Source organism: Manis javanica, chromosome 12 (genome assembly GCF_040802235.1).
Source record: "Manis javanica isolate MJ-LG chromosome 12, MJ_LKY, whole genome shotgun sequence".
In the NCBI taxonomy this organism is placed as follows: domain Eukaryota; kingdom Metazoa; phylum Chordata; class Mammalia; order Pholidota; family Manidae; genus Manis; species Manis javanica.
This window is the reverse complement of record NC_133167.1, coordinates 67,886,920-67,901,428: the sequence shown is the minus strand read 5'-3', so window position 1 is coordinate 67,901,428 and position 14,509 is coordinate 67,886,920. Positions and strand designations below refer to the sequence as shown.

The 14,509-nt window shown below is 46.0% G+C and overlaps 1 protein-coding gene across 14 annotated transcripts in view; it reads left to right on the top strand.

The window, feature by feature from the left end:
* The window catches only part of PSD3 (pleckstrin and Sec7 domain containing 3), a 429,070-nt gene that overhangs the window by 284,393 nt on the left and 130,168 nt on the right, over window positions 1-14,509 (top strand). Inside the window, exon 1 of one of the 14 annotated variants that reach the window (XM_073218775.1) lies at window positions 3,184-3,576. The exons of the other annotated variants lie outside the window; for them this stretch is intronic. Coding sequence (XP_073074876.1) covers window positions 3,418-3,576 — 159 coding nt within the window. The 5' untranslated portion in view covers window positions 3,184-3,417. Of the gene's footprint in view, window positions 1-3,183; window positions 3,577-14,509 lie in introns of those variants that run through there. 14 annotated transcript variants of the gene reach the window in all.

Genomic DNA, 14,509 nt, shown 5'->3' with positions numbered 1-14,509 from the left:
AAGAGTCATACCCTCTCAGAGCAGGACGGGGCAGGTCAGAGTCATCCAGCATGTCTTAGAAGTGGTTATTTCATGCTGAACCAGTTTTGAACCCCGATGTGCCTAACACCATGACTGTGGGTGATGCAAAATAAATGTAGGGGGAGGAAAATAAGACTTGTTCAGAAAACAGTTGGAAAACCATAGTGTTCAAGTATTATTTAAGATGTGTTATAGGCATATTTACTGCATCTAGTGAAAGACTGTAAACCAAATGTCCAGTAACAGGACCTTTATAACATGTTAGATACATCCCCACACTGGAATACTATGCAGCTATGAACAAGAGTGCAGTAACTTTATGTGTGCTGATGTAGAATGATCTTGATAATAAGGGGAAAAAGAATATATCCTGGCCCGTAAGAAGGAAAGTGGCAGTCACACACTCACACCCGTGCACAGACCGATTATCTCTGGAAGGATGTGTAGGAAATTGGCAACAGGGCTTGTTCCTGGGCAGAGGCTGGGGTGACTGGTGTGGGAAGGAAACCTGTATTTTACTCCATGCTCTTCTGTACCAGTAGGAAAGAAATGATTGTGTATTGGCTGTATTCACTTTTCAGAGAATAAATTGCTGAAATTTCTTACAAAGAAAGTTTAATGGCAAGGAATACAATAGGGAAGGGAAGCTTACTAGATATTTAAGGAGTTTGTTTACTCAACAAGTGGTGAAGACAAGGAGATACCAGTTTAGGTGCAGCAAACGTACCTTATAGGAAGGGCGGCCCAAGAGTGTACCTCAGGAAAAGTAAGGCTGAGCTGAACCTGGAAGGATGAGCAGCAGCTGCAGGATGGTCAGGGCAGGACAGCAGGTGGAAGTCGCTCAGAAAGGAGCTGATCTCGGGGTTCACAGGCAGGCAGAGCAGAAGCCACAGTCTGATGTGTGAGCCTGGGTTGGAGAGGCAGGCCTGACCGAAGGCGACCATGGTGCTGAGAAGCGGCGGAAGGTGAGGGGGCTCGAGGCAGGGGGCTCGAGGCGAGTGCCTGGGCCCGCGAGCTGGGTCCCACCAGCCTTGGCAGCACGTCGTGAGGACGTGGGTCCTGGCCCTGGCTCTTGCTCACCGGGAGGCTCCGAGAGGCACGTGGCACCTTCCTTCGCTCTGTCCAGCCGTTGGCTTGACTGGAGCAGAGTGTAGGCAGAGGCGGCGCGCTCTGATCGTGAAGAGCAGGGCAAGCAGAGGACAGTGGCCGAACATGAGGACTCAGGCCGACTGTGCTGTAGCCTCCTGACTGCCTGACTTTGTCTGTCTGTAAAGGGGGGATTGCGAGGTTGCTTCAGCCCCCCTCATAAAATGTCAACTTTGAGAATCAAAATGAGAGAGCATTCGCTACTTCTGTCACATAGATGGGGTTAGATGGGTGCACGCTGTCACTAGGAATGCCTTCACTGGAATAATGATGCCAGCCGGGCACTTGCTGGCTGAAGACAGCATGTTTCTGCTGAACTTTCCAGGAAGCAAGTTGTGTCTCACATGCCTTTTCTGTACATGCTAGCACACAGTTTTCAGTCTTTGAATGGGACTTCTTGGTGGAGAAAAGGAAATTACATGCATCAGGAGGCTGTACCTGGAATAAAATTACATTCATACAGGGAGGCACCTATATTCCTGACAACATGCAGCGTCTTTCCGGGGTTATCTCGGCTCTGACGTCGGCTCCTGCCTGGGATTTTCCTCAGGCTTACATGTGTGAAGTGAAAATGTGTGCCTGTAGCATCGTCATATGCATATTCTAAATGATCAACATTACCGTAATGTTAGAGTGTACTTTTTATGTCTTTGGAACATGTTCTGTAAAGTATAAAATCACTGTAGAATTTTTTAAAATTTTATTTTAAAGGGTAATTATTCAGTAGGTCCAAATTACCCAGGAAGAGAGGAAAATTTACCTCAAAGTAGCCAAAATGATATCCTAGCCTTCAAACTCAATACATTCTCAAGGAGAGGATATTCCCAAGATCTCCCCAACTGGACTGGCTGTTGTTATTTCAGACAAAATTCTACCAAAATGAGTTGATATCAAGTGCTTTAGAGACCAAGGAGCTGGTGTGGGAGAAGAGGGGAGCGGGCCGAGTGAGACAAAGTCCGAGGCTTCAGCCTGGGGGCCTTGGGTCCCACTTGGGAGCTGCCAGGCTTGGGCATCCCATGCACGAAACTTGTCCTCCTGAGCCTCTGACAAAAAGCTCAGCCTTGGGGAGTGGGATCCGTTGAGGCAACACTCTCTTCCCAGATTTTATAAACTAGTTGTAAATTTTGTTACTTACATTAACACTAACCCCTCACCTGGAGGCATAGGTGGTTGGCCCTGTCCACCCCTGGGTCCCCCATCAGTGAGGCGAGGCTACCCTGAGTGTTATGTTCAAAACTAGCTTCATGCGGCAGGAACTGAAATTATCTGGTTTTCACTGTGCCCAGTTTGTAATCCTCATCAGAAGGTTTCTGGGCTCTCGTGTACTGTGATAGCATTTCCAGCCCTGGAAAGCTTCTTGCTGCTTATTGATCAAAGCTGGTTCTATTGGTCTCACTCTAAGCTGCATTTAAAGTTGACGTGTGCTAACTGACCAGTTTTTTTTAAACTTCTTACGGCAAGGTAGCACAACATTGTTATCATGGATTTCTCATACAAGCTAACACAACTCTTGTTTAAATATCTGGCTGTTGTATCTAAAGCCATTAAAAACATTTGATTCTTCAGAAAGCAATACAGTTTGGATGATGGTTAAGCAATACGTGGCCTGGAACAGGCAAGGGAGGAATATAAATGATCATACGATGCCTCTGTGGCTGCCATCCTTCCAGTAGCTTGTAACTGAGCCTTTTGATGCCCACCCATATTTTTTTTCCTTTTGGAAATTTATCTCTGTTCCCACCCCACATGCCTAACAGATTACTGGAGACTTTTATTTGTGGAACCTCTGTTTTGTTGTTGTCATTAATGAGCTACGGCACAACATCAGGAGAGAAATAGTGTTGCTATTTGGAATGGTAATGAATTGCTTGCCTGGCCAATTGCCATCTGTTCCAGCATGTGAATATGGGGTGTGTGTGTGTGAGTGAGTGAGTGTGTGTGTGTGTGTGTGTGTGTGTGTGTGTGTGTGTGTGTGTGTGTGTAAAAGAGAGCCGAGTAGCAGGGGTGGGATTGCATTTTTTTCCCTCTTTGCAGCCAGTGACGTGAGCTGTGCCTGGAACAATCAGACTCGCTGCAAACAGGGTCGCTGTAGATGCTGGGGGAGGCAGCCTGGTGGTTCTCAAGGTAACGCGGACCGTGGCTCCAAGCTGCTCAGGCACCACCCGGCAGAGCTCCTCCAGCATTCGAGACTTGAGGTGATTGGAAAGTGCCTTTTTATTTCTGCAAACCCTTCCCTAGTCACCCATCGAAATGATTGGCGTGAATAGTGTTCAGAGTACCAGCAAGGTGCGGGTGAGGACCTCGGGTTCCGTGAAATACTCCCGGGAGGATTCCATCCGGCGGCAGTCCCACCGGTCAAAGTCTATGAAAATTTCCAACTCCTCAGAGTTTTCTGCTAAGGAGACAAAGGTAAAGAAACATCATGTTAAACTGTCTTGACAGCTGGATGTAGAATAACAAATTTTGACAGTCTTTGCTCGTTCCAGTGTGCAGTGGGGGACCAAGCAAGTGAGGTATAACATGGCTCCGGAGAATCAGGAGAGGTCAGGTGAAAGGGTGGAGGGTGAGCTCCAGACAGAGGGGCTGTTGGGGTGTGGGTCGCTGTTACACAGACCAGTTTGCGGAGGGGCGGGTGAAACAATGCCCAGCATGAGAGGGAGAGAGGGTCCTCCGGCATGCCGATCGTGTTTCTCGTCTCAGAAAGGTTGCTGTGACAAACGGCTTGTCAGTGCAGTGTATTTTTAGCACCTCAGGGATACAGAGACATGGTGCATGATTTCATGGCCCTGTTCGTTCCCCTGGTCTTCCCTCCCTGCCTCCCCTTCCCCTGCGTGTGCAGGAGTGACCTGGTCCTGCTAGACTCCGTTCTTGTCCTGCTCACAGCCATCAGCCTCAGGTGTATGTAACTGGGAGGAATTTCTTCTTTCATGTTTCTGACACATAAGTGTGCCGGCGCTAACCTGCCGGTGCCCACTCATCTCTGCAACGGTCTGTAGGATAAGCTCATCTCTGTTCTTATGAAATGTGAAGGGAGTGACTACGTAGTGAAATGGGCATTTACTACATGCCACATATTCTGGAGATCCTTCCCACCACCATCTGTGTGAGCAGGGTTCTCAGAAACACTCCCACTCCACAGGTTTAAAGATGGAATAAGAATCATAGCTCACAGAACTCCGGGCTGGAGGTGTGGGTGATTATGGTGGAGATTTGGAGGCTTGATCATGTGCAGAAAAAGCTTCCAGAGGTGGGTCCAGTGTCCTTCAGCCCTCTCACAGTTACACAGCCAGACCCGCCAAGAGGGAAAGTGGCCTCTCACCCTCCCAGTCCCATTCTGTGACATTTCCATTATCGAGAGACTGGTAATATCTCAGGTTGCCCTAAAATATGATGGGGTGGGGAGGAAGGGGGCAAAATACCTTAGTGTGACTTTAAGAAACATGTTGGCTTCCTCTCCACACCCTTAGATGAGGACACAGAGGAGCTCACTCCATCAGTCACTAGCAGGTTTTCCAGCTAGGAGGTCTGCACTTCCCTCCTCAGTAATTTTTTAAGCTGTGGCCCTGGCGAGCAACATGCATCTTCACATGTCCTGTTAACATGTTTTCTTCACAGTCCTGCTGATGTGACCTGCACGGGGCTCATTGGTTTCCACTGTAAGTCTTATGACACCTCCCATGCTGTGGTGACTGCTGCCTCCTGCTGACACGGGCCTGGATGGCATACATTGTTAAGTAGCTAAATGTGTGTAGGCATGTATGTGAGTCTCAATATGGCTCTAAAATTGGCTTCACCAAGATTCTAAGAACCACCTTTCGATTTTTTTTAATGTAGATTATACCCACATGTGCAGAGACTCTGGGAAATTAACAGGTCATCAGCAACCATCACCAGTCCTGATGATAATTTAAACATTGTAATCAGTCTGTTCACTCAGAATTATGGATGTATACTGAAATGCTGGAATCTAGCACAGAAGCCAAATGAGAAGATTCTACTGTCTTCTGTATGTGTTACACAGTAAAGCTTCTCTTACTTTATATGCATCTATGCAGGGGAAAGCCAAGCGTTTGGTTTTTGAATACTGCCAACAGTGCAAGGAGTAAACAGTGTGAAGACTGGCAGAACCATAGTCAGTAAGCCATCCCATGGTACTCGGCAGAGCACAGTCAACTTTTCTCAGTGATATTTTTTGAGGTATATCTGGTCTCTAAATTCTGGGGTGTGTATAGAAGAATATATCAAAATCCCCAGTATCTCACAAGGTATATTTTTATAGGATTATGTAGTCTCTTAAAACTGAACACCAGAAGTAGGTAATAGAAAATCATTAAATAGGAAATTAGATGGATTGGACTTAAGTTCACTAGCCATTTTTGTTCCCTAAATGAAGTAAACTGAGTAACAACGTAAATTTGTACCCTATATGCAGTGAACTACAGTATATTATACACGTGTACAAATACCTGTCAATACATATTCCTATCCACGGTGCATACATTTTACTCCAGGGTTTAATAATCAGAATTCTTATATCTGGTAGTACTTTTTTTAGCACTTAAAATCAAGTCAGTGTTTCTTCTTGATAAATAATTAACTAACACTTTCTGATTATCTGACTTTTCATCCAAAATGCAAGATACCTAATCTAAAGATTAGAAGAAATTCCTCCCCAGCCCTCCAGAAAGGGTAAAAGTACCATTAACTTGTGATAGGCTCCTGGGATTTGATGTTGTCTCTCTGGAGCCCTGGCTCTTTCTAGAATAGGTGTAATAACTGTCCTTTGCCAGAGAGTTGGAACTATGTAGCATGTTTTATATTCCTTGAAAGCTTTGGTTTTGCCTGTTTCTAACTTCTGTTTTATTGTCCATTAGAAACATAATGGTTTATTTAAATATTAATTCCTCCATTTTTATCCGTGTCCTCCCTTTTTATCTGGTTTATGCATTTTTGTTCTTTATTTGAAGCATGTATTCAAGGACCACTGAAAGGATTAGATACTCTTGCTTTCGATTTTAGCAAAATATCTTAAATGCTTTCCTTGAGAAAATTGATTTTTCCAGTCCTTTGCGGTTCATATTGACAGAGTCTGAGGAATATTATTTGAACTACTAAAACACAGTCCTTATGTTATTTTCTTTAAATCTCGATTCTCCCTGTGGCCCTTTTTTCTTCCCCTTTAAAGTGTTTTAAATTCTATTTGTTCGCCCTCTGGCTAGCGTGTGCCTTTGTCCTTTTGTAGATAACATTGTTTACACCAAATCCTCAAGCAGACAAAGTAGGCAGTACACAAATGCCAACATGCTTTAGAAGAATATTTATGCATTTGTGGAAGCCACATTCATTACTAAAAAATGTATTAATTAAGCCTGACTTGGATTAAGCTATTTATCTGCTGAGGGTCTGATGTTAGAAGGTTCCCAGTGAGGCTCCCCGCCCTGAGGGGGCAGGGCAGGCCTCCCTGTTGTCAGGCCCAGCCAGTGCCATTTGGAATCACTTTCTTAACAGGCAAGTCCTCCGGTATTAGCTGTGGGCAGTGTAAGATGTTGATTAAGCCTCAGTTCTGTCAAACATTTCCCCATTTCTCCTTTGGAGCTAGTTAGCCTCGAATGTAAGTTATTGTGATATTGCTTAGTTTTTAACTCAGTAAGTCAACTATAGGTTTAAAATACAAATCTGTAAAAGTTCATGTTACTAATAGCATTTTTTTTCTTCTCTCTTGCCAAGCTACATTGTACTCTAAAGGTCAGGTGAATCTTAGACTGTTTCTGTATGTTGTGTGGGTGAATAGAACACGCATGGGTGACCCCTAGAGGCATTTTTTTTGAGAAATAGTAAGAGACTGGAGATTAAATCAAGAGTTCTCCAGTTGATTCAGATGATTCTGGATTCAAATGAACTGTTTAAAGCTGTTACTCAATAGGATGGCAAAGAAATCAATTTCTCCGGCAGTGGAGTTTCATAGTAAAACTCCTGTACTTCAGGTGGGAAAGTGGCACAGAGTACCAGCATCGACTGTTTGCTCTGTGTGCCAAGGAACTGCATCCTGGGGTCCAGCCTGGGATGTGCTCACAAATTAGCAATATATGCCCACAGAAGGCTCTTCTCCTTGAGTCTCATCCATAAAATGCAAGGGTTGATCAAATGGTATCTTTGTTCTGAGCAATGTTAATTTTAGAAACCTTGCAGGGGCTGCTGATGGCTATTTCCTCTGTAAAAGGAACGTAAAGGCTGAGCTAGATTCAGAAAGGTGAGTCTCTCCTGCATTTTGAATAAGCCTCCCTCTGCTGGCAGAGGTCAGAGGGAGACGGGAGTGCCCAGCTCATGCTGTGTGAAGCAGGGCGATGGTGTGGAAAGGCACCGTGCGCTCTCTCCCTGTCGCGGAGATGTCGCTCATTATTTCTGTTGCGGTGCAGGACGAAGGCTAGTCATCCTCTCCCTGTGAGTCACGTCTGCACACACACGGGCCTTGACAGTGTCAAGGCAGTGCCCTTGCAGCGTCATGTTTTCCATGACAGGCTATGGGATTGTCAGCTCTACGAGACCCCTTTTCTTCAGACCACCGCTAGAGCCTGGGAGGAGGCTCTGGTCCCTGGGGTCATTTGTGTCTGCCTATTCAAAAACATGTACCAGGTAATACGGGGGAAATCCTTAGTCATAATTTGAAAAATTTCCTGCAAATGTCTGTTTATAATTTTTCTTCTTAAGTTGAAGCAGAATCCCTTTGGACCTCCTGATTCATCCTTTAGCTGGATCCTTTCAGAAGGACAGTGGATTGAAACTCTTGGGGTGAAAATTCAAGAGCGTCCCTGCCCCGGTTCTAACGCTGCACAAGGGACTCAGAGGACACCACAGAGCAAGTCTGCTAGAACACAGAGAACCAACTCGGTGTCCGGGGCTCTGTTTTTCCTACACTGACTCTACTATCTCCCCACTTGGAGGCTCCTCTTACGTTCCAAGGAGGGGTGCTATGCCCTCAGCTATGATTCTGCCCAACTAACCCATTTTGATGTTTTAATGTGACCTTAAGCAGGAGGTCTTCAGAAGAGACCTGGCCCCTTCTGGAAGGTAGCTCTGCAGACTAGTTGTTCTCAATAACTGTTTAGCCCTCCTGGGACTCGAGTCAGCACTGCCCCCAAATAGGAGCTTTCACTACCTTTGGTTTTATTTTTCAGTTGTAAACCGAAGTGTTACTAGTTTTTGCTGTTGGGTTTGTTCCTTTGGACTCTCCTCCAACCTGAGTGTCCCCAACTCCCACCCCGGGGGTGTGTTGCTGAATGGCTCAGACCCTGCCAGTACTGTCAGGTACAGCAGAGCCTTCTTTAGGGCGTACAGTGATTGCTTCAGCAGCTGAGCAAACTGTGTTCATGATGGCATAACGCTTGTTGGCCCTTGGATGTAATTAGAATCTTCCCCATTGCACTGTTTTCCATCTTCACTCGGTTTAAGCGCCAGTGATGTTGTGTTTGAGTGTCTTTGCAGTAACTCCCAGTGTCACCCTGCTTTCTTGCTCTGCTGCCCTCCTCCGTTCTGTGGGAGCATGTTCTTCTAGTGCTGGTGTCCCAGGGGGTTCCAGAGCTCGCGTATCCTGTTGGAGCCTGTAAAGAAAATGCCGTCGTTCCTGGCAAGAGAAGGGAAAGGAAAAACCTGTAATACAGTGTTAGGATGAGCGTTAAGGGAGAAAAATACCTGCATTTTTAGGGTCGTCTTTGCTGAAGATAGCACCGTGATGACCGGAAGTGCACCACCTGTGGCCCTGGTGGGGCCGTGCATGGTGGCCAGGCATCCTGCACTTCCCCGGATGGAACCTTTCCTTTATTGCAACCCTGTTGCTTTGTCATGCCTGGCTGCCTGGCTTAGAATCCAGGGGTCACATTCAGCATAGGGGCCAGTAGATTTTTGGAGAATGTTTTTTATTAATTCATCCATAGGGATGCAGAAACCATGAGTTGCTCCTCCTCAGCAAATTATCGCATGAGGTACTCTTCTGTCTTTGATTTAAATTAAGATTTTTGAGCATCATCTTGTCCTTCAAGTTGATCACTTCTCATTACTTTTTAAAAAGCCTGTCTACTCCATTCTGATGGTGCACATTCAGTGTAATGTTTGTGCATACAGATCATCTGAGATTTTTCTTTCTAGGTAGATTATTTAGAATGCTTACTGTCCAAATTTTAAATAAAGTACTGGCAGAGACCAGTCTTTGTAGGCTGACTCATCTCATGACATGACCCTGGTATAGCCTGTAGGTAAGGGTTAGAATATGAGCCATTGCACAGAGCAACTGCAGACATCAGTATGCTCCCTATTGCCAGATGTGAATCTGGCCAAAGTTTTGTTTGATTCCAGTAAATCAATAGCTACCCCAGACATGATAATCTCCTTCTTGCCCCTAAGTGCGATTTAGTGGGGTCAGCTTCCGCCCCACACCTGAAGGGCCTGCTGGGGCAGCCAAGGTGTTCCCAGTGGCAGTCGGACCTTTGCTGGCCCTGAGCCCTCAGCCGCACATGACAACTGGCGTTAATTCCTGTGAGCCTCCTCTTAGAGTTCTCAGATGTCCCCAGAATAAGTAAATTAGAAGGGCTGGGCCCTCATTGACTGAGTAGACCCACCGGGCAGACAGATACAAGTCAGTGCTCTGAGAGAAGCTCGGATTCCAGCAGCGAGCTGATTTATGACAGCCTCTTCCCGTCATTCTTCAAGCAGTTCAGGTGAAACAGAGAGGCTTGTTTTAAAAACAGGTAAAATAGAAAGGCTCTCCAGAATACTATTGTGATGACTGGGCAGCATTAGCAGGGTGTTTACGCACCTCATCAACCCCCTGCTCTGGTCTCAGAGATCATCATCAAGTGGCATTCGTGTGCTGCAGAAACATGCCTCTTAAAGTTTGAAGTGTAAGGTAACAATATGCCTACATAAACCCCATTAAATAAGAGTAGAACCCACAGACACAGAGAATGAGACAGGATGCCCTCAAGATGTCAACAAAATGTGAAAGCTGGAGAGCATACGGATTTGTTAACTTCTTTTGCCCCCAAGAGACAGCAGAAACCCAGGTGCCTGCAGACCGGGAACCCGAGGAAGATGGGGCTGATTTCCCCACAGGGCGCAGGAGAGCCCAGGAATTGGAGGCACTGGCTACCCCAGGGGGCAATGGGCCTCAAAAGGAAGATCCTTCCAAGCTTCTAGGATTAGTCGCTGGACTCTCTGGGAGCCCTGCCCGACTCGGTGTAGCCAAGTGACTTCACCCCCATCTTCGGCAGCCCCTCCCCAGGGACAGTGACCCAGAGGCTGTAGGTTTGGGCAGTCTGGCTCAGTTGAGGCCAGTAATGAGATTCCCACATGGAAAATAGCAGCACTAAGTGAAAAGAACACAGCTTTCCCTCTGGGCAGGCTCTTCCCTCTCCCCAGAGTACCTTTCCTCCGTCACCTGGAGAAGAGATGGCTTGGCACCCAGTACACAGGGAATCTGGCAGCACAGAGGCTGGGGATCCCCAGGATGATGGGGGGACAGGACCTGCAGGAGGGGAGCCAACCAGGTCAGACCAGAGTGGGAGGAGGGGGCCCCAAGGAGGCTCCAGCAGCATCACTACGAGAGGCTGTGAAGTGCCCAACCAAAGGGAGAGGGGACTCCCAGTTCTGTCAGAGAAAGTAGAGGTGAGCTAGAGACGGGCTCTTAGGAAATGAACTCAGCAGCACACCAGGTGGGTGAAGAGTAACTGCAGGGAAAGCCAGAGCTCACAGAGAAGCGCGTGTGACATGGTGCACAAATCAGAGGTGAGTCATATCCAGTGATTCACGGTACTATAGCCACAGAAAACAGGGATGGACCACCAAATCATGACTGTGATACAATTTTAGTGGAAGGTTGGGGGTGGGAGAAGTGAGAGTGAGAACCAGCCATGTGTGTGCACGCGTGTGTGTGTCTGATGAGAGCCACATGCTCTTTTTGCAGAGTTCCACGATTAAAAGTCAATAGTTTATACTGAAAATAGAAAAACCAAAGAGGAATTGAAAGAGGTTTCCTCTGGTCATCAAGAATCAGAGGTAAATCAGGGGATTATTGTGTTCATTATATGCCATGTAGTAACTTTTGATTATGAAAGTGATATGCATATATTGCCTTGATAAAGTTTTTAAATGAACAGCAAGGAAAAGAGCATATATAGGTACAAAGGAGACTGGAATTTCCAATGACTAGAATGGTTTGGGCATCTTAATTAACTTGAGCATTTTCAAATAACAGACTTCTTTTTCAAAATTACCTCTCTTCCAAGACACTGTACCTTCACAGTTATGGTATGAGGCCATGTGGCTGCTGGCAAAGTTTGGTTGACACTGAGCATGGTGGTGAGAGACTGATCCTCTTGGGAAGCTGTCCTTTGTTTTGAGATTGTCCTTGTTCCATTTTTTAATAGAATGATGGTGATAGTAGAGAATGTTTTGTTTTGTTTTGTAAACTCATTTCCTCACTTGGCAAAATGAAAAACGCCATTCTATGTGGGTTCCCAAAACCTCTTTTGAAAATGTTCCTGTTAATGAAATCCAAAAGCTTGGTAGCCACTGGATTAGATAATTTAATTTGGCTGTATTGATTGTTTTGGATACAATCTGTTTCCATTTGGTCTGTCTTTATTGCTCTGTCTCATGTGTGGAAATGGCAGAGAACAAATGCCATGCCTGGTGCTCTCTAAAGATCAGAGTCCCCCAGGGATCATTTTTTACAAGCCATTTATAAAAAGAACTCTGTGTGTTACCCAGCAAACAGTTTTTAAACTGTACATTATTTACCATCATTTTTATAATATATATAAATGATCATTTTTCTCAGGTATTTAAAAATACTGCGTGTAATTTATAAAGTCAGTTGGAATTTCTTTTCCTTAAGTTCTAAAATTATGAAGCATTCTTTGTTATGATACATGCCTGCCACTTCCTAACCGGTAAGGCTGACCAGCAAGAGGGCCTAACAATATATTATGGCAAAATATAGTCCAGAATCATCTTTGATATTTTCAGAATGAAGCATGGCTTAGCTATAGGGCGTTTTTAACAAATAAATTACAGTGGCAGAGGATTAGGATACTAAAAATGAAAAGCAAACTCAGGAGATAACTGAATGCAATGAATTCGAAAAGCACAGTGCTTCCACAGGTCAGAGAATAGTTGCATATACTAAAAAATACTTCGGGAGTTAACCTTAACTCATGAGGAAGAAGGTGGTGATTCATTAAGAACATAATTATATTAACTTTTCTCAAGCTATCTGGCTCTGAGGATTCCTATTAAATCATATCTACATAATGTTCAGGGAGATGAGTTTTTAATGCCCATAGTGGTTTGAAGATGGGGGTCCTTTCCAATGTACATGGCAGTCTTTCCACCCATACTGCAGTGAGAATGCCTCTTCCATCTGGGATGTGTATCCTCTCCCCAGGAGGATTTTTGATACAGTCATGGCAAGTCCACTTGGGAACGGATAGAGAAGAAGGTGTGAAGTGTGAATAGAAACGTGGGCTCCGGGCTCAGCTAGTTCGAGTTTGAGTCCCAGCTTAGCCACTTAGCTCCATCTCCAGGGTCAGGTTGCCAGATTTAGCAGATAAAAATACAGAGCACACAGTTAACTTTGAATTTCAGATAATAATAAACATTATATGTTTAACATAAATATGTCTCATGCAACATTTCAGGGCATACTCAAGCTAAAAACATTATGCATTGTTTGTCTGAAGTTCCTGTGTAACTGGGCACCCTGCACTTGGTCTGGCAACTACAAGCTGCAGCAGGTAACAGGTAACAGTCTTCCTGATCCCCAGCCTTGAGGCCAGACAAGAGGAGTGAGCTGTGCTCACTTCACTAGTTTGTAGCAGAGGGTTACACTTAAGTCATGCACTCAAGTGCTCAGCTCAGAGCCGGCATTAGGGGCGCTGGATAAAGTCAGCTCCATGGGGCGTGTACTTCACCTGTCAGACCCTGAGCCTGGCATTGCCTGAAATAGGGAGGATTCTGTAAAATGTGTCAGACGTCCAGGTTGGATCTCTGTGCCAAATTCGGAGATCCTTCTGTGAATAGCATACTGGTCCAAGTGGTCAGAGACTATACACTCTCGTCCTGCTCAAATTTGGAGAATTATATAGCAGAAGCTAGCTTGCGTGCCTGGAAGTGGAGACAGGATGCAAAAGCCTAGACTTTTTAAAGGAAAAAAATAAAATCAAGGGAAAAATTAAGAAGGCTTTGGAATCAAACTGCCTGTGATTCCTTTCTGAGACCTGCCACTTGATGACATGTTAATTCTCTGCACCCCCACTTTCCTCATCTGTAAAATGGGACTAATACCCATGGGTGGTGGTGGAATCCATGCCCCACCCTGGGAGCAGGTCCTGGCACTTGTTAGCTACTCAGTGATTTTGGCTGTTGGCAAAATTTGTCTATGATGTCACACTGCCAGGTTGATTCAAAATAAGTAATTCTCCCCACTCCCAGCCTATCTGGCTTGTGGTATTGACTGGCTAAGGAGACTGGAATGGGTAGATCCAATGTTTAAATCCAGGTGTTCTGTAACATCCAAGGAGGCAGAGTAGATTGCACCTAACAACAGTGGCACCTTTTACTGAGTACCAGTGTTTTCTTATCGAAGGTGTCATTTCACCTCCACGATCCTGCAAGGTGGTGTTACACTCTCTCTACAGATGAAGAAATGAAAGGTGAGCGTTAGTGGCCTAAAGTCCAGCAGCTGGTGGAAGGGGCAGGTCTGACTCTGGACCACCGGTTGCAGCTTGTTGTCTTTTCCCCACATCGCCGCCTGGCATCCTCCTCACTGAGGTTGTCCTCTTCTCAGCAGGTGCTTTTAGAACACGAGCTGTGGTCGGGCCAGTGCCTGAGGCACGGTGGGAGGGCAGCACTGGCTTCACCGCGTGCCGGGTTCAGACCCGGCCTCACCGGGAAGCCTGAGAGCGCGCCTGGGGGGGCGCGCCTGCGGAGGGCGCGAGGCAGAAGCCCGTCCGCAGAGGCGGGCGCCCCCCGCGCCTTGCCTTCCCGCCGCCTGCAGGCGCGGGCGCGAGAGCAGGTGCACACGCACGCGCGTCCCTCTCTCCCCCAGGGTGACACAGCAGACGCACTGTTTGGCACCTTTTTTCTTTTAACAATATATTCTAATATATCTACCTCATTTTTACCGTGAATGACTTGAAATACTAATGGGTAGCCAATATCTCTGGTGCTACTGTTGAAGCTGTCTTAGCCAATTTTTTATTTGTGCTTGAGGTGTGTCAAAGCGGGCCACCCTTTTCCCGTAATTTAGGAAGAGAGCCTGACACGTCCAGGTCTCGCCGTGGGCCATGCA